General features: G+C 42.1%; 1 protein-coding gene across 1 annotated transcript in view; it reads right to left on the bottom strand.

The window, feature by feature from the left end:
* Positions 1–284: 284 nt before the first annotated feature.
* LOC147701319 (putative methyltransferase DDB_G0268948) overlaps positions 285–26,172 on the bottom strand; it is a 339,388-nt gene continuing 313,500 nt past the window's right edge. The window contains exon 8 of the mRNA XM_086928627.1: positions 285–476. Coding sequence (XP_086784753.1) covers positions 383–476 — 94 coding nt within the window. The 3' untranslated portion in view covers positions 285–382. The remainder of the gene's footprint in view (positions 477–26,172) is intronic.

Here is a 26,172-nt window from a genome sequence, read left to right as displayed (position 1 = left end):
GTGAATTTCTACTTCTCAATGGTAAAAAATATACTTACTTTCATCCATTCTGAGTCGCCCGCTTATTACTGCAGCACAAATCCAGTTTCACAGTTCCCACAACATATTGCTGCTAAAATCAAGTCATGTGCATGAGAAAGCTGTGCAATTAATTTTGGAGTAAGGAAACAGGATACCAAACAAGCTGCACCAGTAGTACAATAATTAGGGTCTACACAAGAATATGTATGCCCAATAAATATCCACACACCCATTCTTAAAATATAAAAAAATCTGTTTAGTAAAAGAGATATAAGGATGTTTATTTATATATTGCGATTTAATTACAAATTACATTTTATTCACCATTATGATTCAAAATATGATTGACATGTTCATCCATTTATTGGCCTGACTTGCAAGCCAACACACAGCAGTAATTGTTGGAGATCTCCAGCTCAGTTTCTGCAGAAGACGATCCCATGATCCGCAAAATCCTGCAAAAGCAAATGGAAATAGCAAATTAGGTACATAGTTTAGCACAGGTACCATGTTGGCATTCATTCATCGGACTTGCACCTCTCTATATTTTCACTCTGGCCTTCAGTGCTCTTGATTGCCTCTAAATCTCACTAAAATAAAAACTAAGTCCAATCTATAATAAATACGGTCCGCAATGAAACGTAATAGAGACCTGTTGTATTATGATTTGTTTAGGATATTACATTTTATCCGCCTATTTCGCTTACTACATTAAAGTTACATTTTATAACTAATCAACATATCTATATTTTGTTACAGCCCATGCACAACCATAGTTCCCTATTAGGTAAAAACTCAAATTCAGAAGCAGAAAATGATCCTATTTGTTGCACCAATATGTTGGTATGACATATCTTATCAATGTTTTAAGCACACGAAAAACGTTTGTGAATCAAATTAGAAACTGAAGACTGATGAGATTCTTCCTTTTTTTATACTAAATGCGCTAAGCCATACAGTCCTTCAGGAGAGAGGGAAGGCCATGCTGCCCTCAAAGTGACAATAAGGGGATGCCCCCTTACCATTACCCATTATCCCCAGTGGAGGGCATCTATAGCCCTATACACTAAGGCAGAGGTCTTCAAACTATTTTGGTCTGAGCCCCCCTTAAGCAAAACATTTTCAGGTTGGGCCCCCCTTCAAAACTATATGGCAAGGAATAAGGCAGTGGGAGGGATGATCACAGGGGGCAGGGATCATGACACCATTTCGGGGGTGGTTTTCTGTAGCTCGTAATCCACACTAAATATGCAGCAACAAGCAAGAACAGAATTGACCACAAACACTACTGCCCATAATTGGGGTGCCGTGGGCCCCAATGCACTCCACCTGCTGCACTAATGATGGCTGTAGCCCTGAGAAAAGACTTAAAGGTGGCCTTCGATAGCGTAGATCGCAACATCTTATGGAGAAAACTGCGCAGTTGGAACATCCTGGACAAAACACTGGGAGGAATCTTACTCCTTTATTCCAACACTTGGATGGAAGTAAAACTGGGGAACGGAACACGGCTCTCAAGACAAATCAACACCAGCAAAGGCCTCAAGCAGGGCTGTGTTCTGGCACCGCATCTTTTTAATCTTTTTATGGCAGACTTAGCCCCAACCCTAAACAAGAACTCATCCCACCCACCCAAACTAGGCTCCTTATCCCTAACTCATCTATCCTACGCGGACGACGTGGTATTGTTGAGCCTAACGAAGATTGGCCTTCAAATGTCAGTAGTAGGGCTGGAGGAATTTATAACAAACAACAACCTGGAGATAAATACAACAAAAACAAAAACAATGGTCATCACCAGACGACGATCAGTCAACCCACACATCCAACTGGAGAGAACAAAAATAGAGGCCGTGACCAACTACAAGTACTTGGGCTTCTACTTTGATAATCAACATAGCCACCAGCAGCAAAAGACATACATTGCCCAGAGAGCAAACTCACTGTCATTTGCTTTTAGATCCTTAGCCAAAAAGCTTACGGGGCCATCATACAAACCTCTATTGGCAACGATAAAAGCAAAAGTGCTTCCCACTCTGTCATACGGCAGCGTGGGACTGCACGGGAAAGACGCAGCATTGCTCAATAAAATGCAGACAGCCATCTTCAAATCCACCTTCCAAATTCAACGGGGAGATTCACCAGCTCAGACGAGATTAGAATTTGGAATAATAAATGAAATAGTGGGAAGAAAGTACGCAAACATAAAGTACTGGTATAGCTTGAAACAGAACATGGCAAGCTCAGAACTGCACCAAGCACTGTGGGAAGAAATAAAAGATGATGTTAAATCCCCACACAACCAGTACCTTGAGAAGGCCATAACCGAGACAGGAACAAGAAATCTCTGGGAACTCAATCTGCCTTACCCAGCGTTTAAACAAGCCATAAACAAGTCAACAAAATGTCATTCTCTTCTACTTGACAAAGCCACGTTCAGTACAAGAAAACACGCTTGGATGGTCATATCAAACTACCAAACTCTCACTGCAGCCCCATATCTAACAATTACATTTCCAGCTTACAGAAAACAAAAATTAAAGGGGCTCCGTCTAGGAAATTTTCCATCAACCATGGACCAACCTATTTGGGTGCATGACGGACCCAAAATCTGTAGACTATGTGGGAACAGCAAGGAGGACTTTATTCATCTAGTCTGTATCTGCCCAAATTTAGCCCAAGCACGAGCAGTCTTCCTAAAAAAGGCAATGAACGAACGAGGCATAAGAACGTGTAGATCGGCGATTATGTCAACTTTGAACCCAACAGACACCCGTTTGAACTGCTTATTATTAAAGTTCCTCGTGGCTCACGTCCAAGCGTTAAAACATAACAGGCACCCTGTTCACATAAGTACACCATAACTGCGGTAGTTCTGGGAGAGGGCTCTTTTGAACTTAATAACGTATAAATATCAGAACTCTTGGAACTATAAACTACATGGATTGCTTAACTGTTTTTAAACAACAAATTCTTGCACTAGACTCAGAATGTTTTAAAATGAATTAACAGAGAATTTATCCATACAAAAGGAAATTTTAAATGAGTAGTTGATTTTACAAAATGTATTGTTATGGTTTTAATTAACTGAAACAATAAAAAACTTTTTCACTCAAACTAATGTTCTTTAAATATGTTTTATAAAATTTTATACATCTTTAACACATTTTGGGCCACATGCATCATTATTACAAGTAACGATTACCTAATTGCAATTTTCTCTGAATCTCAATTTGGTAATCGCTAATTGTAATGTATGAAACTCTCTACAGTTTCATTAGCGAGTCTTAATGGGTCGCAAATAAACGTACCTCATGCATATTAATGAGGTAGGTTGCAATTTGCGAGTCATAATATGTGAAAGCACTTTTGAAGACGGAAATGGACCAATCGGCCGATCCAACCTCAAAAATGCTTAATACGTGTGGCCCTTTCTAACTTATTTCATTTATTTACACAGGTCTTTGTGTTCTGTTTGCAGGTGCTGTTCCATGGCTCCTCAGTATATTTTTGTCTTCACTTTATCACAGGCCACAATGGAGGTTCCAGAACATGCCTAAATGCTAACAATTGTCAACATTTTCTTACTCTTCTTGTTCCAGAACCACCTTCTCAGTGGTTGGTTCTCTTTCTACTGTGTTCATCTTCTTAATGAAGATGTGGATATTAGATTTATAAAGCTTGTAACTACTCAAGTGAGTGTCTCAGCGCTACCTACAAGGTTATCTGCACCAGCTTACTATACAAGTATTCCTGTTGAAACATCCAGATTAAAAGTACATTTCTTAAAGATTGATTTCTCAGCTGTTAGGCATAAGTCCCCAAAAAGTTTGTTCCAGGCAACTGACCCAAGATAGGAGACATACCTGCCGCCAACTCTCGCTCAATGAATCTCTGGGATCTCCATTTTCCGACTTGTGGATGATCAGAGACTTCTAGAAGGAGTGTACTCTTTCATCCATCCTCTGAGATATTTTGACCCAATGACCTGCAGCGCTTTGTGAACAAGGACAAGTGTTTTGCAAATAACAATTTATTTAATAGGGAGCCAATGGAGAGTCCTCAAATGAGGGAAAATATGAATTCTTGGGGGGAGATTCAAGAAAATGTGATCTGCAGAGTTCTGGACAACCTGCAGTTTGGCAAGGAAATAATCTGGAAAACCTAAGTATAAATCATTTCCATCGTCCAATCTTGATGTTAAAATAGCCTGAACGACACTTTTTCAAAATTTCAGTCATCCCATGACAACAGAAATACTGAGACTGCAAGGTTTCCTACAGAGAGTGCACTACTATGTACTTAAAAAAGCGTCATACCAAGATTAGCTGATGTATTTAGTGATGTGAAATACATTCGCACATTAACAAAACATCACTTACATAACATGTGGAAAAAGTCTACAAACAAATTGTAATAAACCAACAATAAATCATAGTTGCATCAATACATTGCTTCATAAATTTTGCTTTAATTGCTTGAATTTTTCTTATAAGCTGAGTTCCTTACAGGAAAAATCATACGTAATGGACGTAAATCACTCTATCCCAATGCATTTCGGGTGCAGAGTGCACCCATCCTCAGGGGAATCTATAAACAAACAATGCTACAATCAATAAATGTCACAGTACATCCCCGAAAAACAATTATCAAAAACAATTGCAATAACCGTGAGATATGTATTAAACTTGAGGTATCATTCTTAGAAAAAAACTGTGATTTGAAGAGCATTCGTAGTGCTCAAAAGAGGAGGCAGGTCTTGCATGGAGATGAGAGGTTGAGAAGTGGTGGGTGTGCTAGAGGAAAAGATGTCCCACATGCTTAAATCCATGTGTTCAGCCTGATACTATGCCCGGCACAGAACCAAAATGTTCCTTGCTTGCAGGGCTCAACATACCACGATATTACCCAAATGTGAAAGAGTGATTTGAAATATGCTCTGGATCAAAATTGCATGCCAAATAAAAATCTCCCAAGTTGAAAAAGTGCTTATTTGCTATTTATACCTTCACGCCCAATATTCTACTGCAGAAGAGTTTTGAGTTGCCGCTCCAAATGAGAAATAAATCAGACTCTGAGCATAATACTTGTGAAAATGCATGGTAAAAAAGAGTATCCCTATATGGTATCAAAAATAAAACAATGAGAAAGAACCATAAGCTAATGTGAAAACCCTAAGCTAATATGAAAACATCACCAGTCATAAACTAGTCTATAAACACTGACTGTATTCTCATAAACTCACCAATATGCCAACGGAACCGCAGTGATTCTAGAATGCCTGCGGGATAGATTTCAACTGTCCTCTGCTTCAAAAAAGAAACGTCTTAGTATAAACCTTACCATTGTGGTGTTCAAAATTAACAACTCTCTAACTAAACAGTCCATGTCAGACTCATGCCTACTTTGGAGAATGTGTAGTGAAGTATTCCAGTGCCAAAAACCAAATCACAAAGCGCTTCCGTGCCGTGAGTCCAAACCAATGTCCCTCTTCCAATAATCTTCACTCAAATGTCCATTTTCGCAAGAGCCTAGTTTTAACTATATTCTCCAGCATCAATGTCAGCGGATTGTGATCTGAGACAATACGGGGTCCCCTTTCCATCTTTGCTTTCCCCATCAGCCTATTAGATATCAAAAAATAATCTAGTCTTGCAAAGACTCTTTGTGGTGCAGAGAAATATGTGGAGCCATCATCCAGTGGTTTAATTGTATTCCAAACATCTACCAGTGAGTTATTCCTTGCCATCTCATTAATTGCCTTGCATACCTTTTTTTGCGCCCCTGGTATTTCCCTACCCCCCCCTAGACCTAGCCCTCCTATACCATTGATATTGAAATCTCCTCCCAGAATTACTGTCGGGGCCCATACTGGCAGCCCAGTATCTAAAAATGAAAAAATCTCTGGATCGTCCTCTGTTGATCCATAGATCGAGCCTATCGTGATCCAGTCCTCATTTACTTGACATTCCACTAAAGCCCACCTACCCCATACATCCTCCATTTTCTTTTTAATTGTGACTTGGTTTCTTTTCGCCAGTATTGCCACTCCTCTTGTCTTTGCACCTTGTTTGGAGTGTGCTAACACCTGGAAGCCTAGCTGATCCAAGAGATACCCCTTACTGCCTTCGATATGTGTTTCCTGTAATAATATAAAATCCGCTCCAGATGCTCTAAGGTAGGCTGCCACCCGCTGCCTTTTCACACGATCATTCAAACCACATACATTAATAGTTAGTATTTTAATGCTCATTTTTATCTCTCTTTTCTTTTAACCCTCTGCGTCTTGCCCAGCCCTTTATCGCAACCATCCTTCCGTCCTTTTTTTTTTTCCTTTTGTTCCTAGTATCTCCCTTAGTGTCCTCCCGCAAAGTAAATTCTCCCATGTGTCGTGTTTGAACCAGACGCTGCTTCTCCCGAAAGTGTGCCCTACAGCTCCCCCAGCCCCCCCCAACCACAGAACCTCTGCCCCCCTACAGGCAAATAGGTCATGCATGACCTATGTGTAGCTGCTGTGTAACCGCAGCTAGTCGCTTCCCTCTCTCCCGTCAAAACCATATATCAATTTCATTGCCCCGATCCCTTCCTTCAATATTGTACCCTACCCTTTAAACATCTTACTTTAATCCTGCATGTGCTCCTTGTATTGATACATTTACTGACTTCCTGTCCTCCCTCTCCCTGCTTGCCCCTGTTTCTCCTTACATTCTAACAAAAATTCCTGCGCTTTTATCTCAGAGGAAAACATTTTAACAGACCCATTTGTCAAAACCTTCAGTCTTGATGGAAATAGCAAATAAGCCTCAAGACCTGAGGCCTGAAATGCTGGGATCATCTGTGTTAACCTCCATCTCCTTTCCACCGTTGCGTGACAGAAGTCCGGCCGTGCAAAAAAGGTGACTCCATCTACTGTTCTTTTGGCCTCCGGTCTTGCTCTGTCCATCACCTCTTGTCTCAAAATATAATTTCCAAGAAAGACCAAGATTGCCTTGGGCTTACTGCCACCAGCGCCCGTAGAGTCCTTCTTTTGGAACAAGGGGAACCTGTGTGCCCTCTGCACCTTGCTTTCCCATTGCCAAGTCGTCAATTCTGATAAGGCTTTTTTAAATAGGTCAATGACGAAAGCCCGCACATCTTGCCCCTCAGCTCCTTTGGCAATTCCCAACAGTTTTACATTATTGCACCTCTGGTGATTCTCAAAATCTTTGAGTTTCCACCTCATATCTTCAGCCAACTTCTCCTGATCTTCCTTGAACTGCTGCCACTTAGACACTTCATCTTCTAGATTTCCTGTTCGTTCTTCCACCTGGGCTACTCTACCCACGACTTCTGTGAGAGTCTATTCATTTTCCTGAGAGCCCCTTGTATCTTCTTTGACTCTTGGGTGGTCTTTCTCGACTCAGCCCTCGCCTCGCCCTGCATTTGTTTGAGTGTAGCGAACATCAACTCCATAGTAGGTGGATTTGTGGCCTCCTTATTCGCGGCACCCTGCTGTGCATCCAATTCCCCATTCTCTATATACAACTGGGATGTTGCAGCATAGTCCCAGTTCAGCTTTTTAACTGTTTCTCCCTGCTGTAGGCTGGACCTTTTCCTCCGCTTAGCTCCAGACCCTCCGCGGCGTTGCCTTGTCCCGATAGACCCTCTATGGTCTGAGCTGCTCTCTTCATCTCTTCAGTAGAAGGCCCAGAGTCGGAATGTGTGCCAATGTCAGACTTGGACTCTAAATCCGAGCCATCCAAAGAGCTTCCCCTACTAGACATTGAAGTGCCTATGTCTTCATTTACTGAGAAGAAACAGTCATCACTCGGGGACCCTGGTACTGTTTTCTCCAACCTTCCTCCAGGCCCTCTCTCATTTTTTTTACCTTCAGCGATCCCCAGGTGAGTAGCGGCCTCCCTGGTTTTAATGATATTTAATGCCTTATCCTTCCTTAGTTGCTGCCGTTGTGCCTTCGCTTGTTCCTGTGTCAATGTCTGAGCTTGGGGAATTAACTGAGCGACTTCACTGGCCAGAGGTAACTCTAATGGGGTCACTGCTAGGGCCTGCCCCTGTTCTTCATCCTGCTCCTGGGGAGTTTGTTGCTCTGTCTTTGTGCCCACTTTGTCTATCTCCCCTGCCTCTGCAGTCCCCCTTACCACCTGCTGAATAAAATCTCCTGTTTGCGCTTGCTGGCTTGATGCTTCTATTTCAAATATTCCTTTTTCCCCTCCTTGGGCCTGCAGCATGACCTCCATATCTCCACTCTTGCTGCATGTATGCTGATCGTTCACTCTGCTCCTTCTGTCTGAGCTCCCCCTCGATGCTTTGCGGAGTCTGGGCCGTCATTTCCCCTGGGTCTGGAGCTGACAGTCTTCTGCGGGAGAAAAAACTTCCCGCAGCGTTGGCTGCCGGAGCGCTTCTTTGATCACCTTGATTTTCCCATCAGCGGGCACCCGACCTTTGACGCCTTTCTTCGCGATGTGGTGTGCTGTATCTTTTCCCCCTGTGCTGCGCTCGGCAGACTTTGAGGCTTCCCCAGTCGAGCCTACACCGATGTTCTTCACTGCGCTTTCCTGCTAACTGCTCCCATTCGTACAGCAGCAGCGGCGGAGGAAACTGTTCGGAGTCTCTGTTCGTGGTCTCGCAGCTTGCGTTTTCTCCTTGGCCTCCTTCACCTCCTTCGGCTTTGCTCCTCGGGCGCCATTGTTTGTACGGCCCCCCTCCTCTTCCGCAGTCGGCAAACTTCTGACCACAGCCGTGATCTGCCTTCCACAAGATACGCCCAGATCCAGAGCGCGACTTTCAGGCAAGTGTTCATTTGGGTTTTGGTGATATGCACCTTTGCTCTATGCTCCGCTCATCAACATACTGCATGCTGCATACTGCATACTCCGCCTTGAACGCTCGATTTGTCCAGGGTATTCAGGGTATTCCCTTTTTTACTCTATGACGGGAGAGAAGGAGGGTGCGACTGTCCTCCTACAGTCCGTCAGCGGCCATCTTGCCCTCTTCCTTGTGGTATGTAACTCGCTGTCCGCTAGAAACAAGAAATTAGGGTTTAAAAAATGCTTTCCAAGTTAAGTAGCAACCTACGTTTGCTGTTCAAATTGTAATAATCACTGGATGCACCCAAAGTCATTCTTCCATGTGGTATCGACTCACTGTCTGTAGAAGTAAGAAATGGTGCATGGGTTTCAGAATAACCTTACAATTAGAGCGGTAACTTGCACTGGCTATTAAAAATGTGATAATCACTGGACGAGTGTCTGAATCGTATCGAACTTCTCTCTTCTGAATAATTATCCAAAAGGAAATCAACCGTGATGAAAAAGAAGGAAATCAGCTGTTTATATAACAATCTCCTTGCCGTCAGACACATGACTTAGTGACACTACGTGACCCACCATCATTAATTGAAACAGAAAGAGGACTGCGAAAATGTCTCAAATTCGATGGATATGCAAGATGTCTGCCATTATAGAGTTATAGACATCAAAAAGAATGACGATTTTAAGTTAACAGTGATTCCTGAGATGTGAAATAATCTTCATGTGCAAAATATATTGAAAGTCTACTGTGGGTATGCCTATATTACAACAAACCTAGAGTTGCTGCTTCATATTTAATCAATTTTGACATTCAGATGATACTGACTAATCATCTATCATGTGAGGTCAACATGTGTGACTCACAACGTCTGCCACTGTCCTTATAAATGTAATCAATACAAAGCAACATACTGTTAATACTAATGCTACACTGAGTATTCACAGAAGATGAAGGCTATATACATATTACAAGTAGATCGTACTTTCCTTATTAGTGTTGATTACTTGCAAAATCATGAATATGTATAACATGAGTTGCATGCCTGAACTTAAACCCACTGCATGCTTAAAGCTTAAGTTGTTCTCCACAGGAGTCACTGTAATTGTGCGCCATGGTTATTGAAACATATATTACAAAGACATACGTAAATAGAATGCACATTGGGAGAAATGCCATACAATCTGAGCAGTACCTGAGGTGAGCATTCTAGGTTGAAACAGCAGTTGAACCGGACACAGTCTAAATCACATTACCAATCTGTGCAATCAAAAACACAATGTAAACATTCTCACTGAAGGAACAGTTGAATCTAAAACCAGTATGAATAGCACTGCTGCATCACATTCCTAAATGCCTAATGCCAGCTCAACATAACTAAATGTGAACACCTGCTGGTGTGTATGCATTGCGAAACAAGTGAACACAGAATGTGATCGTACTCTAGTAAAGACCATATAGGTTGTGAGACTATTTGATAGCTGAAGGTATCCTAGAGTTACAGAAAGCATGTCAGTTTGAACTTATCATTCAGACCTTTGGGCATAATTGTGTCCAAGAGCCAAATCCAAAAGCTTTCACATTTTCACATTGATTTAGGAACTTGGACATATCCCTGTCACTCCTGCTTCTAACTACTTCCAATATGGTAAATCTCGAATGGGCGATTGTGTGACGATTCTCTGCCCATGATTTGCTAGAGAGGAGTTCTTTGTGGAAGTTCTAATCCATATTTTGTGCTCAGTGATTCTCGGGCGTAATGTTTTCTCTGTCTTGCCCACATAGTGTAGGCCACAAGGGCATATGATGGTATAAATTAGGTTTTGCTCATCGCAGTTGCCCCTGTAGTTTAAGTGAATCAGCTTTCCTGTCCATGAATGCAAGATGTGTGCCACTACTAAAACATTATTACAATGTGAGCAGTTATGACATTTCTGCATACCCTTGTGTTGTTTGGTGGCGTCAGAGTTGTTTTGGACAGAATCTCTATGAGATTGTTCGACCTTTTATACAAGAAAATAGGGAGATTTTGAAACAAATTCTTCAGTTCAGGTACCGACTGTATAAGTTCCTAACAATTGAGAATCACCCTTTTTATGTTATGTTATGTTAGATTATATTTGTAAAGCACCAAATCACCAACGGTCTCTAAGCACTATTACCATGAACCCAGGATGTCATATCACTTGCAGATATGGCAGAATTGGGGTGAACTTATCCAAACGCCTAGGTGAACAGTATGGTCTAGAGTTTCTTCTTAAATGGAAGGAGAGTTGTATGCAGACTTTCTGGTAATTTATTCCAGATCTGGGGAACCACAACTGAGAGGGCACAACCCCCAAGGTGGCTCTGTAAAAGCACAGACAGGCCAGCAGATGTGTCCCTGATGAACAAAGACAACGGCCAGGCACATAATGCTTTAGACGGTTTTTGGTGTAGCTAGGTGCCACTCCATACTTTGCCTTATGTGCAATGCACAGGCCCTTAAACCTGGCCCTCTGCATAATAGGGAGCCAGTGTAGCGGCCGTAGCAATGGTGTGGCATGAGCTCTTCTCAGCCGTTTGAGGATCAGTCTCGCTGCGCCATTCAAAACCACCTGAGGTTTCCCCAGAAGTTTATCGGGGAGTCCTAAGTATACTGCATTGGAGTAAACCAGGCATGACAGGATTAAAGCTGACACCACAGTGCAGATGGTAGCGAAAGACAGCAAGGGTACACATTTCCTTTGTTGCCTCATCAATCCCACACAGCTCCCTACTACAGCAGCTACCTGGTTATCCATCGTTAACTTGGAGTCTAACCTGATACCCAGGCTCTTCAATGCTGGTACCTGTATCGGAGTAGTGCCAAGCTCTTGTGGTCAGAAGAGACTGACCAGGTGCTAACCCCCATAGCAATAGCAAGGACCTCAGTTTTATCCGGATTTACCTTGAGTGAATTCAGAGTCATCCAAATCATAGTAAACCGAAAGATGTTCTGTACCTTGAGCTGTGCCTGAGAAGAATCGTCAATGCGAACAATTAGTTAAGTGTCATCAGCATAATTATATATCTGACAATCCAGTTTAGCCAATACTGCTATCAGAGGCTGGAGATAAATATTGAAAAGCAGAGAGGACAATGCAGAGCCCTGCGGAATTCCCCATGGCAAGGCCCCAAGACTAGATTTACGTTCCCCTATTTTGACCTTTTGGGACTGACCCTCCAAAAAGGAACCAATCCATTGGAGGACTGTCCCAATAACTCCCAGCCGATGGACATGATCCACCAATTGTAAGTGGTTCACCGTGTCAAACGCGGCTGAGATGTCCAATAGGATCAGCACCAAAGGGGACTTCCTGTCAGCTGTTGTCCCTAGCTCATCTAGCATTGAAAGCATCACCAACTCCGTGCTGTTATGTGCTCTAAATCCAGCTTGCCTGGCATGTAGCAGCTGATGCTCTTCCAAAAAGGATGAGAGCACTCTAAGCACATGTTGCTCAAGCACTTTAGCCAGGTATGGCAGCCTGGAGATAGGTCGAAAATTCTTCAGATTCTTCGGGTCTGACCCTGCTTTATTTATCTGAGGGTTTACCATGGCTTCCTTGAATTTGTGTGGGACCTTCCAGTTGCCAAGGACAAGTTCAGCAAAGTATCTCTTGCCCTACCACCGGGAGACCGTTTCGAGCACCCTAGGATGACAAGGGTCTTCCGGTGACCCAGACCTTACTTTATTCATAATATGGACTAGACTGTTTAAATCGAGAGCAAGGAAGACAGAAAGTGAGCCTCCCTCAAAGTCTGATGGGTCAAGCACCGGGAAAGGACACTGACTATTATGAGTAGTACCTCTATCCCTAATGATCTCTATAACCTTGGTTAGAAAGAAGTCCTGTATCTTCACACAGTCTTACTGGTTAATGACTGACCTCAATTCCTTCTTTTTACTCAACTCCTTGAGTACGTTAAAGGTCTCCTTTTGGGTGTCAGTGGCTTCCCTGATCTTCAAATCATAATATGCAGACTTTGTGGCAACCAGAGATGCTTCGTAAAGGGCTAGTTGTATTTTGTAATTTGACTGAGCCAATGGCGCACATGATTTCCGCAAGTGCCTTTCGCATTGATGAAGGGCCTGTTTTCCACTTCTCAATTATTCGGTATACTCAGGGGCACACTTTGTTCTATCTACTATCCACTCCCTTCGTGCGGAAGCCACTACATCAATGGCTGTCCTCAGCTGATGAGTAAATGCCTCAGAACGCACATCCGGATCGTCGGACTGTGCACCTTGGTAACCGTCTTAGTTAGTGCTTCCCTCAGACTACCCTCCTCTACCTTTTGCCAGTTTCGTACCAACCTCCACACTGGGGGAGGTTGATCTAGTTGAATGCATAGAGAAAATTCAAAGTTGATCAGATAATCGTCTGACCAGCTACAGGGTCTACACTCTGTTACTAGTGTAGATGAGGAGGTAGTTCAGATCAGCTCTAAGGTGTGGCCCATCTTGTGGGTTGGGGTCTCCACAGTTTGTCTCAGCCCTATCATAGTCATGTTATCCCCAAACCCACTAACCACACAATCTCTAGGGTCAGAGTCTCAGTGATAGTTAAAATCTCCTAGGACAAGAATCTTTCAGACACAGGTTGCTGACTACTTCATGGAACCAATTGTTAAACAGCGGGCTGGGCCGCAGAGGGCGGTATACCACCACCATTATCAGACATGATGAATTCAGCCCAATCTTAATCCCTAGGACCTCCGCCCCATGAAGGCTCTCCTCCACTATCTTCTCCATGGACAGTGTCCTTCTGCAAAACACTGTGACTCCACCCTCTCTCTTATTCTCCTTCCGGTTGTATGTCGGAACATCATACGACTGTGACTGAGTTAAATATGTAGAAACGAAAACCTCTCTTTGTGCAGTTCTTTTCTCTTTCTTCCTGAGTAACTCGGATCAGGGTACAATTGGTGCACAGACAAAATATCGACTCAAAAATATCAAATGGACAAAATATCGAGTTAAAAATATCGATAATAATAAAATATCGATAACAAAAATATCGTTGGTCAAAATATCGATTAAAATAATGATACAAAAATATCGAGTACAAAAATATCGACAAAATATATATAAATAGTCAAAGTAGAAAATTTCAATAATATGTAGAAAAAAGGTTAAAAAAATAAAAAAATGTATTAATAGTAATATAAATTGTAGTTAATGTTTAGGAGCGGGATGTTGGGTTAATAGGGGATAAGGGTGGGGAGTAATTTAATAATAATTAATTAATTAATATATGTTTGTAAATATTTTTAATTAATAATTAATTGGTAATTAATTAATATTAATTAGTTAATTAATTAATATAATTTTGTACATATTATTAATTAGTAATTAATTGGTAATTAAATAATATTAATTAGTTAATTACATTAATTAGAGTAATTTATTTATATATATACATTTTAGTTATTGTTAATTAATTAATTAAGTGGGAAAAAATAATATTAATTATTAAATTAAATTAATTACAGCTAATGTGCTAATATATTTACTTTATTGTTATTATTAATGAATAATTAATTGGTAATTAAATAATATTAATTAATTTTGGGTAAAGGAGTATTTTTAGGGTTCAGGGTCAGTTTTCAGTTTTTGGGTAAAGGGGTATTTTTAGGGTTCAGGGTCAGTTTTCAGTTTTTGGGTAAAGGGGGTTTTTTAGGGTTCAGGGTCAGTTTTCAGTTTTTGTGTAAAGGGGTATTTTTAGGGTTCAGGGTCAGTTTTCAGTTTTTGGGTAAAGGGGTATTTTTAGGGTTCAGGGTCAGTTTTCAGTTTTTGGGTAAAGGGGTATTTTTAGGGTTCAGGGTCAGTTTTCAGTTTTTGGGTAAAGGGGTATTTTTAGGGTTCAGGGTCAGTTTTCAGTTTTTGGGTAAAGGGGTTTTTTTAGGGTTCAGGGTCAGTTTTCAGTTTTTGGGTAAAGGGGTATTTTTAGGGTTCAGGGTCAGTTTTCAGTTTTTGGGTAAAGGGGTATTTTTAGGGTTCAGGGTCAGTTTTCAGTTTTTGGGTAAAGGGGTATTTTTAGGGTTCAGGGTCAGTTTTCAGTTTTTGGGTAACCAAGTCCACAATGCAACGGGCTAAGTGAGACTTTCACGGAAACAGTTTCATCAGTCCCTGATTTGCACATGTCAGAAACAGAGATTCAAGGCTCCCAGGCTTCAGGATGTACCCTCAGAAGCAAGGGGGGGAAGCAACCTATGTTAAATGTCCCTCTAGACACCCCCTCCTCAGCTAAATCAAAATCCAAGATAAAATCTCTAAAGAAAGCCAGAAAAAAAGTTGCTAAAGCTCAGAAAATAGCTGAAAAGACTAAACCACCTCCTTCCTTGAAGACATATTTTAACACCGTGCCTTCAATGCTGCAACTTAAATTGTCGGAAGAGGCCTTAGGTGGGGTAGCTATAAGGGGTGTGCAAACTACTAATAAATACCAACTTTTGGAGGGGTTAGAGATGGACTTGGAGCTCGAGGAAGCCTCTGACCATTCAGAAACTCCGAAACAAAATATTACAGTTCTGAGGATGAGGAATCTGAATTAGGGGAAGAAGTATTAACGCATATAATGAATGCTAACAGTGAGGACAGTCCATCCGCAGCTCCTACAAATATATCAGATATGGATCAGTCGGTGATAGTAATGCTAAAAGCCCTGAGTCATGAGGTTAAAAGTGGTTTTGAAGCAACACTAATTAACCAGCAGGAGATAAAGGAGAAATTCGATGCATTAGCTGCTAGAACTACTGATCTAGAATCCTCAGTAACAGAACTAAAAAAGGCTGCTACTCAGCATTGTAACAAGCTTGAGGATCTCAGATTGAAGGAGCAAGGACTCCAAGAAAAAATGGAGTCCTTAGAAAACGCACAAAGGCGAAATAATTTGCGCCTGTTAAAAGTTCCAGAAGGGGCAGAAGGGGGAAATATCAAAGCTTTTGTGGCCAGATTGATTAAACAAACTATTTAACTTGAGATATCTGAAGAAGAAATAATAAAAGATATTCAACGAGTTCACAGAGACCCATTCAGGCAGAATCCAAATAAAAGCAGGCCTAGGAAGATCCTAGTACATTTTTTGACTTACACCCTAAAAGAAGAGATCCTTAACAGGGCGTTAAGAACCAGCGAACTCTTGATACACGGGTTTTCTTATCAGATCAGATCAGATGTGTCTTCCATTACAGCGTCTAGACAGTGGGAGCTTGGTAAACTGCTAGAACCCTTCAAACAACTTGGCGCTACCGCCCAGCTCAAATTTCCGGCATCACTGAAAGTGATGTATAAAAATAAAATGAAAGTCCTAAAAAGGTTGGATGAGGCAGAAGAATACCTGCAATTACTTACAGACGACAATCTAAGAGAGCAAGACAACAAACATTGAAGGTACTGAAAATTTTAGCTTATGCATCAATTATCATTAGAATTCAGCTATATATTTTCATTGCTCTCAACGTATATTGAGTAGACACCCGGGAGGAAGAGTCTCAATGGCCCAAGCAGGCCAGGAAAAAGGAGGGGGTTCTCCAGGGGAGCACGGGAGGGTTAGGATGGGGGGGGGAGGGAGGTGAGGGCACTGGGTGGGGAGCATCTGGGAAAAAAAACAAAAAAATGTCCAAATCGCCATATTCAAAGTTTCATTGTTTATACCTTTGTTAGGAGAAATAACGCAAGATAGGGTAGCTCACTCATCATACATTAAGATTCTTTCGTGGAATGTTAATGGGTTACGGGTCAAGCATAGAAGAGAGAGAATTCTTCAGTATTTAAAGGATGCACCTGAAAACATTTTTATTTTATAAGAGACCCACTCCACCGAACAAGAATTAAGAGATATCTTTAAGGAAAAAAAATTGATCCAGCAGGCGATAACCACCTCGCAACAAACTGCTACTAAAGGGGTGGCTATATTGATCAAATCTAATTCAGAGATAACTTTGCTACAATCCAAGTCTGATAAAAAGGGAAGGTGGGTTATAGCAAAAATAAAGCAACATGGTACAAATTTACGATCGTGGGATACTACGGTCCTAATTTGAGGACATAAATCAACTTGCAGAAAAAAATCTTTTAAAAATTGAGAAAGAAATCGCGGAATCCTTAAAAAGCTGGTCATTTCTTCCTCTGACCCTAATTGGAAGAATCAATATAGTAAAAATGATGTTGCTACCTAAATTAATATACATATTCCAGAACATTCCACTTACCTTTAAAGAAGCCAGACTAACTAAGATTCAAGCTAAATGGATTTCCTTTCTTTGGGCCTCTAAAGGCATAAGGATCTCATGGAAAAATCTCAGCAGAAAGAAAAGCAAGGGTGGACTATGCGCACCGGATTTGAGAGTATATGCCTGGACCCTAATATTGAAGGCAGGAGTAAGGTTATTTGACACCCTAGGGAGACAGAAACAGACTTTATGTTCCAAAATATGTTATCTGAGATCCAGGGAGGATCTAATGCATTTTTGTTTAAGTTTGGAGACATGCGTTACTTTAAAAAAGTGCGATTAAAGGTCCTTAGAGATATGGCATATGTGTGGGCCAGAGTTAGAAGAGCGCTGAACATCCCATATTACTCCGCTTTCGCCCCAATATGGGACTCTCCTGGCTCTCCTGAATGGACAAAAAATGTACTATCTATAGCTTTGCAGAGCGCAAATATTAGAACATGGGGCCAGTTACTGCCTGAAGGGAACCTTCTGAGTTGGGAAGACATTTCTGTTTTTACAGATAAGAATGTATCTAAATTCAAGTATTTACAAATTAAAAGCTGGACCCAGGCTGTTACAGGGGATAAAGGTGTTAAGACTGTTTTGGATGAGCTTTTAATGAAGAAACCTAGAACACTTAAAACATCAGTCCTTTATTGGACAATACTCGAGGAAGAAGATGGAGAGTTCGCCCTTCCGGATCAGCTATGGAGGGATCAAGTACTGGACGCCGACTTGCAGAACTTATGGCAAGTATCCTTTGACTTACTACATCTTACGGTCTCACCTGCCAATTTAAAGCGGAATCACTTGTTTTCTCTCCATAGAGTATATTGGTCTCCAGCTAGGCTCGCCAAATTTTCGAAGGGGCCTACTCCCTGTTGTCCAAAGTGCAATCTGGAAAAAGCAGATGACCTGCATATGTTCATGACCCGCACTTAGAGAATTTTGGTTTGAAATACAAGAAGGTATGAAAGCCCTCTTTGGGTATGAAATACAGGTTAGTACGCAACAAGTTTTTTTTGGAATCCCTTCTAATTATGAGAATGTACCTCAAGATAGTAATAAGGTATTTTTTTATTTAATTGTCTTAGCACGTAGGGAAATATGTAAACTGTGGGTGAGCACCATTGTTCCGACATATGTAGATTGGATTAGGGCAATTAGGCATACTCTTAGTTTGGATAGTATGGCATGGAAGAGAAGGAAGCATTTTTGGACTCCCTGTATTATTTGGCTCGATGGTCTATAACAACTTTGTCCAATGATTAGCCCTTTTTGCGGAATGATCCACCCGAAGATCAGTCTAAGGGTCTGGTAAATTGGGAGACTGAGCTGACTGTCCACATGGTGGCACCGTGAGATTTATACTGGGTGTCCGCAGAAAGAGTTCCCATAAAGATTCTCGGTATAATCAATACTGAAAATATCTTTATTGGGGTATGAGGACATAAAAAAAAAAAAAAAAAAGATCAGGTGTTCCATCCAAACTTTATCATTCAAAACAAAATCTTCCTCAAATTTCATCATAAAGATATTAGCATAACATGGGGCCACCGAAAATCCCATGGAGGTCCCATTAAATTGCAGGAAGAACTTTTCCTTCCATTTAACGTAACAGTGGAGAAGACAGTAATGTATGATTTCAAGTAAAAATACTTTATTAGCCTAAACATCATCTTGTCAGAGTAGTGCCCATTTGATGGCTTCAATGCCCTCTGCATGGGGAATAGTGGTGTAGAGAGCAACTACATCCACTGTACACAATAGTAGATCTGCTCGTGCAGGGAGCACCAAGTCATTCAACAAGTTCAAAAGATATGTAGTCTCAATCTAGAATGCTCACATCAGGCTCTGCTCAGATTGTATGGCATTTCTCCCAATGTGCATTCTATTACGTATGTCTTTGTAATACATGTTTCAATCACAATGGAGCACAATTACTGTGACTGCTGTAGAGAACAACCATAAGCTTTAAACATACAGTGGGTTTAAGTTCAGGCATGCAACTCATATTATTTGCATTTATGATTTTGCAAGTAATCAACACTGATTTGGAAAGTGAGATCTACTTGTATAATGTATATAGCCTCCATCTTCATTTTTTGTGAATTTTCAGTGAAGCATTAGTATTTAAAGTATGTTGCTTTGTATTGATTACATTTATAAGGACAGTGGCAGTCTTGTGAGTCACACATGTTGACCTCACATGATAGATGATCAGTCAGTATCATCTGAATGTCGACATTGATTAAATATGAACAAGCAACTCTAGGTTTGTTGTGATATAGGCATACCCACAGTAGACTTTCAATATGGTTTGCACATGGAGATTGTATCACATCTCATGAATCACTGTTAACTTAAAATCATCGTTCGTTTTCATGGTTATAACCCTTTTCATATCCCATCCTTCTCCCCCCTAACGCTTCCCATAGCTTTAACATTACCCCCCACCGCAACCCTTCCTCCATCACAACACACATGACCTCTCACTCTCCATACTACCCCACTCCCACCCCCAACAGTGATCCCTTTCTCAGTCCTTCCTCCATTCCAACATACACCTTCTCGCACACTCCCCATAGCTACTACATTCCCTCCTTCCCCTTCTCCTTCCACACAAAATCCCACGCCTGACCCACAACCCTCTTTCTATCTCTCCTCACTCTCCATCCTCCACTCCCCCTCAACAGACCCCCTCCTCCTCATGCCCAGTTTCTCCCCTATCCCCCACACCCCGCCCTTCGACCTCGCTGTCCTCCATTCCGCCTCCCACAGACACATCTCACCCCACCCCTTCCCCTTCTCTTGCCCCTACTCCATCCCCCCCTGTCCACTCACCCTCCCCTGACCCCAAACTTACCACTCCAGCTAATTATAAGCATATCCCCTGACCTCACTCTGCCCCTACATCATCCCACCTCTCTTTTTTAACTCAGACTTTTTATAACATTGAACGCAATATCCCTGCCTTGACTACTGTATTTATCAGGCTTAGGGAAGATTTCAAAAACCTCAAGTCCCATAAACATATAACCCCCTCATGGGCCTCTTTAATCTATGGACCTAGCAAATACCTTTATCACAAACGATGGAAATCCACCCCCCTTCTCCACCGCTCACACAGACCTGTTTGCACCTTAAATGACTACTTCACCTATGACCTTGCTGACATCTGTGACTCATACTGCAATAAGCCCACCCTTAAGGAGTCTTCCTTCCCTCAATAAGACATCCCCGTTATTATAGGGATCAGCAGAATCCACTCTCCTTCCGTATTCAACCTAGCTGGCATCTGTATTCCCCACCATATTAAGCACTCTCGCAAGGACGCTAACTTCCCTCAATCTAACATCCCTGTTATTATGGAGATCAGCAGAACCCACTCAGCCCCAACCCTAACCCTAATCCCTTAGCCTGCATGCTCATAAACTGCTGCTCAGCTGTTAGACACGCGACTGAAATATCTGAAACCATCCTTAGTGAAGATATCAACATCGCCTTCCTCTTAGAAACTTGGCTCAAGGACCACTCATCCCCCATCCTTGACTTACTACCCCCCTGGTTACTCCATTATTAGGAAAGACAGACATAAGAGAATAGGAGGTTGTCTAGCAATCATTTTAAAAAAAGAACTCCAAATCTCCCAATCCAAGATCACAGACTAAACATCCTTTGAATATCTCAGAGCTGGACTCAATTTAAAGGGTTCACCTCCAATATGACAACACAATATATACCACCCACCTGGTGAACCTCTGCCCTTCGCTGAAGAAATATTCGACCTCCTTACGCAATCATTACTTTCTAACTCAAAAAATCTATTTCTTGGTGACTTTAACCTTCATTGGAATGAACCTGGTGATCCCACAATCAATCTTCTCTCTAATCTTCTGGAGATTAACAACCTCAAGCAACTCTGCCACTCTCCGACACACAACAAAGGGGCTACTCTTTAGGCTATCATCGAAAATGAAGAGTTAGCCTCCCTATCCAATATCATCCCCACTGATTGGTCTGACCACCTCCTCATACTGTTCAAAATTTCCCCACCTTCCCCAACCGCCCCGACTAGAAATAACAAAATCATGATCACAAGTAGAAATCTTAAGCAAATCCCTCCAGGTACACTTGAATCTTAACTCCAAACACAACTCTGTTTCACCCCGCCCTCTCTCAATGCAAATGAACTTACAGAGCACTACAACAGATCAGCCTCTGAGGTCTTAGACCAACTCGCTCCTCTCACAACAAAAACACTGAAAAATATTCCCTCGAAATCCTGGTTTACCTCTGACCTCAACAATAAAAGACGCTCACTCAGACTCGCTGAAAGAACGTGGAGACATCACTCCTCCCCTGCCGATCTTATCCTCCTTAGAAACGCTAGAACCACATACAAAAATCACATCTTCTCCGAAAAGACTTCCTTCTTCCGAACACAGCTCTCCTGGGCAAAGAACCGTCCCAGAGAATTATTCAACATTGTCAGAAACCAAACTTCCACGCCCCCCCAAGCTTCCTGGCCTCCACCGATAAATGTGTTGAAATTGCAAGCTTCTTTAGTGAAAAATTGCTAATATTGATAAATCCTTCCTGATTACACAGTCCACCCCAACACCTCACTGTCCTCCTGACGCGTCCCTAATTCTACTTTCCCTCCTAACTCCCACTCTGTTCCTTTCCCTCTCCTCACCCACCCTACCGGAAGATAGCCCCACTGAACCTCAGCTTAAAAACAATGCCTCTTGGCAGAATTTCAAACCTGTCTCAGAACTAGAAGTCTTTAACAGCATATCCAAACCTTAACCATCTTCCCCTACAAAAGACCCACTACCATCCCCCCTCGTCCATGAAGTTAAGCACATCATCTCCCTTTACTGGACCAATATCATCAATTTCTCACTTTTCACAGCGTGCGTCCCAGTTTCCATCCAACTTGGCCAAATCACACCCATCCCTAAAAACCCCAAAGCCGACCCTAATGACCCTAATAACCTCCGCCCCATGTCTAACCTCCCCTTTCTCTCCAAAGCCCTTGAAACATGTGCCCTTCTCCAATTAGATACACACATTGACTCCTTCAACCTACTCAACACTCTTCAATCTGGCTTCGGCAAAGGGTTCAGCACAGAAACAGCATTGCTTAATATAGTTGATGACATCTACCTCGCCCTAGATAAGGGAGAGTCCTGCATACTCATTCTTCTTGATCTTTCGGCTGCTTTTAACACAGTAAACCACTCAACCCTTCTTAAGGTACTTCAAGACCGGTTCGGCTTCAATGGTCTGTCCTTAATTGGTTTACTTCCTACTTCCAACACAGAACCCAACAATTTAAAATACACAACCACCTCTCCTGCCCCACACCTGTCTCCCTTGGTGTCTTCAAAGGATCAATTCTCTCTGCCGCACTTTTCAACCTCTTCATGGAACCCCTGACCCTCATACTCAAACAAACCAGAATAAATTACCACCTATGTGCGGATGACACCCAACTGTACTATAAAATTAAATCACACGCTGATATTCTCCACCTCAACTCCGCCCTAATCAAAATTCAAGCTTGGTTCTACTCAAATCACCTTAAACTCAACCCCAGCAAGACCGAAATAATTCTCTTCACTCCTAAAAACAATTCTCTCCCCATTCAGTCTTGGATCTCTGACCTTAATGCCCTCAACTGCTCTCTTTCCCTAGCTGAATCAGATAAATCTCTTGGCATCACCATCAACAGAGAGTTAACGATTAATTCTCATACAAAAAACATGTCAAAGGGGACACTTCTCACACTCCGGCATCTTAAAAAAATCAAACCATTTATACCTGCTGAAGATTCCAAATTCATTGTCCAATCTTTAGTCATCTCGGAAATTGACTATGGAAATGCTTTGCTCGCCGGAACTCCCAAAATTCACCTTACCCCCCCTCAAATCCATCCTCAACTTAGCAGCTAAGTTTACAACAGACTGCAAATGCAAAAAACACCTTACCTCTCAAATAAACTCCAGAAAGCAAGTTGCGCCCGACAGCTGAGAAGCACAAACTCTTTTCTCCTCATCCCCCCGCTTTTAAAAAAAACAAACCTCAAAATCCTGCTCCTTCTCTGGAAAGGTCCCCAGCCTCTGGAATGCCCTGCCTAAAAATCTATGAGAAAACCCCTCTTATTTCAATTTAAAAAATGACCTTAAAACACACATACTCAACAAATACTGGGGCTCCTAATCCTCCATGTACTGCACTTTCTACACCCTCCCTCTCCCCTATCTTCCTCTCCCCCACTCACTACATCCCCCATTCTCCTCCAATTTTTGTACCTCCTACCATAAACCTCTACGCAAACCATTTTTGCCCGGCTAATTTAATCTTTGAGAAAACCCCTCCAAACCCAATCCACTCTCCACACCTCAACCTCTCTTCAACCTTCAACTCCACCCCCTCATAACCCTTTACCCTTATTTTTACCACTCCATTCAACTCGCATCTCACCCTATCCATGAACCATACCTTAGCCTGTTGAAACTTGTTGAATGCTCACAGTGTAATGCTTATGTTATGACATCCTCTTAATGTTATATCTTCCTGAAGATCATCCCTTAACAGATCTCTCCAATAACTATTATGTTCATTTTGTTATCTCTGTATATTTTCGTTGATTGCTTGTTTTGATACACTTGTCCTGTTATTCACGGCACTATCAGACCTACAATGTTAAGCGCTCTGATCCCCTTTGGGTGAAGCCAGTGCTATACAAAACTTCAATAAATAAATAAATGAATTGTTAGACCTGGCACCATTGGCGTGGGTCTCCCTTCCATTTTTGCTGTTGCCTCATGTATTTTTGCTGGTATTAGATGCTTTGGGCACTGTGCCACTGCTATTCAGTGCCACAGTGCAAGTGCTCCCTATTGTACACTGATGTATTAATCAGTGGTTCCATGTTTGGCTATTTGGTTTACTTGTCAGACCCTAGTCTAGTGCACTGAGTGTGCCCAGGGCATGTAAATCCAAATGCTGATGGTGGGCATGCAGCACTGGTTGTGCTACCCACAGAAGCAGCCTTGTAAAATGTGTCTAAGGTAGTCATTGCAGAGCCTCTGTGCAGTCTGGTACTGTCAGACTGTTGCAAGGATTTCTGCTTATACACAGAACTGTGCACAGAGACCTAGGACACTGGTGAATTGTGGTGTACCAGAAACTCACCTCAGTACCTAGAAACCCCAACCAGCTAGCAATCAGTGTCACATTAGCTCTTCATCCTATAGCAAAGTAACCAATGATTAGACAACCTAGAACATGTGACTTAGGACCATCTCAGGGATGGTGGGAAGTGAGAACACTCTTTTGTTTTACTCTCATACCAGTCCACAACAGGAGTGAAAAAGAGACATGGTAAGGTTAAAATATTTATTTTAACGAGTTGATCTCAAGCGCAGTATTTTAGTCAACATAAGCAGATATATTATTAAAAATAATATGGTCAGCATGGTTACAACTCCATAAAATACAAAAGGAGGAATCATATTACAATGATAGTGCAAACAGGTGATACAGCGCCTAGTTTAAACACCTTCCCTGTATAGGAACTATGTATCATAAGCTATAGAAGGTCTCTTGAGCTTGTTTTGGGGGACCCCATTACCTGTCCGCTCAGTAAGTTTAAATTACATCTGGATCGGCTAGTCTCTCTGCCTCCCTGGAATCTTGCAAGTGTGTGAAGTTATGGCAAGTGTACTATGATAAAGGTGCCAGAATCTTGCTCGGCTCGCAGCTGCCAAAATGTTGTGTAGAATGTGTTACACGGACACGCCAATAAACAGGCTCACATGTTATGATAACCTTGATGGCTCAGCACTCACTGTACAGACTGGGGGAACGATGTATGTCTAGAGATGTCGAAAAACATCATGTATAGACCTTCGTGAAAGCTAACTTTGCAAAAACAGCTAAGCAGTGTCCTTTGCAAAAAGCAGCAAAAGGTGAAATGGCACTTAAACTTCTAATAAGCCATGCTAACGTAACATGCACGCAAAAAAGAGGCCCATAAACAAAACTACAACACTGACTGGGTAAGTGCACCCACTTGCCAGTCCCTAAACCTTCCCGTTTCTTCATATCAGTCACCCCTATGGTAGGCCCAAGGGCTGGGTGCATTGTAAGTATAAGGTAGAACAAGCCCTGATGTGTGTGGCATGTCCTAATAGTGAATTACTGCCATTTTCGAGTTTAGTATGCCTGAACTCAGAATGATAAAATGCACATTTTAGTGAAGTTGGTTTTAACGTTCCGTGTTTGCACATACCACTTTTAGAAAGTAGGTATTTGCTTGTCTAACTATCCAAAACCTGCCTCTGCTAGGTTGTGTATTCCTTGTCTGGTTTTGTGAGTGACAGGGCTGGGAGATTCCAAGAGACATGATGAGTCAGCCCAGTGGTGAATAGAGAGATCTGCATCTAGATGGGAGGGAGGAGCTGCACCTGAACCTTGAATAGGGCTGTGCCTGCCTTCCACAATGCTAACTCCACCTCCTGGGGAGCGGGTGATGTCTCTGCCCTGCACACTGAAAAAAGAGAAGGAGTACTGTAAACAAAGTGCTCCAGGACTGTACTTGCCTTCCACAATGCTGGCTCCACCTCCTGTGGGGCGTCTGATGTGACTGCCCTGCACTGTGAAAGGAAAGGAAAGGTCTGGTAAACGGAGTACTTCTGACTGGGCAAAGGTCCCTCTCCCCTCAGAAAACAAAGGATTTTGGGGTATACATTTTGGGACACTGATCCCATGAAATTAGATCACTTTTGGACTACAAGAAGAAACCTTTACTGAGGAGAGAACCTAAAGAAAGGAGAGACTATTCCCAAGCTGAAGTGCTGCTTGGGGGATTGACCTGCAGTGGTTGCCTTACTGCTAAAGGAAGGAGAAAGGAACTTTGTGTACTTTGCTTTCAACTTGTGAAGGATCTCCAAGGGCTTGGAAAAGAGCTTGCCTCCTGCTGAAGTCTCAGGGACAACAGACGTCACCCTCCAGCTCCTCAGAGTTCTTTTGGAAGTGCCTTCTGCTGTTTTGGGCCTTTTGAGGAACTGCTTGTCGCAAGGAGCTGGAAGC

Source organism: Lissotriton vulgaris, chromosome 7, assembly GCF_964263255.1.
Source record: "Lissotriton vulgaris chromosome 7, aLisVul1.2, whole genome shotgun sequence".
In the NCBI taxonomy this organism is placed as follows: Eukaryota; Metazoa; Chordata; class Amphibia; order Caudata; family Salamandridae; genus Lissotriton; species Lissotriton vulgaris.
The sequence above is the reverse complement of the archived record's forward strand: the minus strand, read 5'-3'. Positions and strand labels throughout refer to the sequence as shown.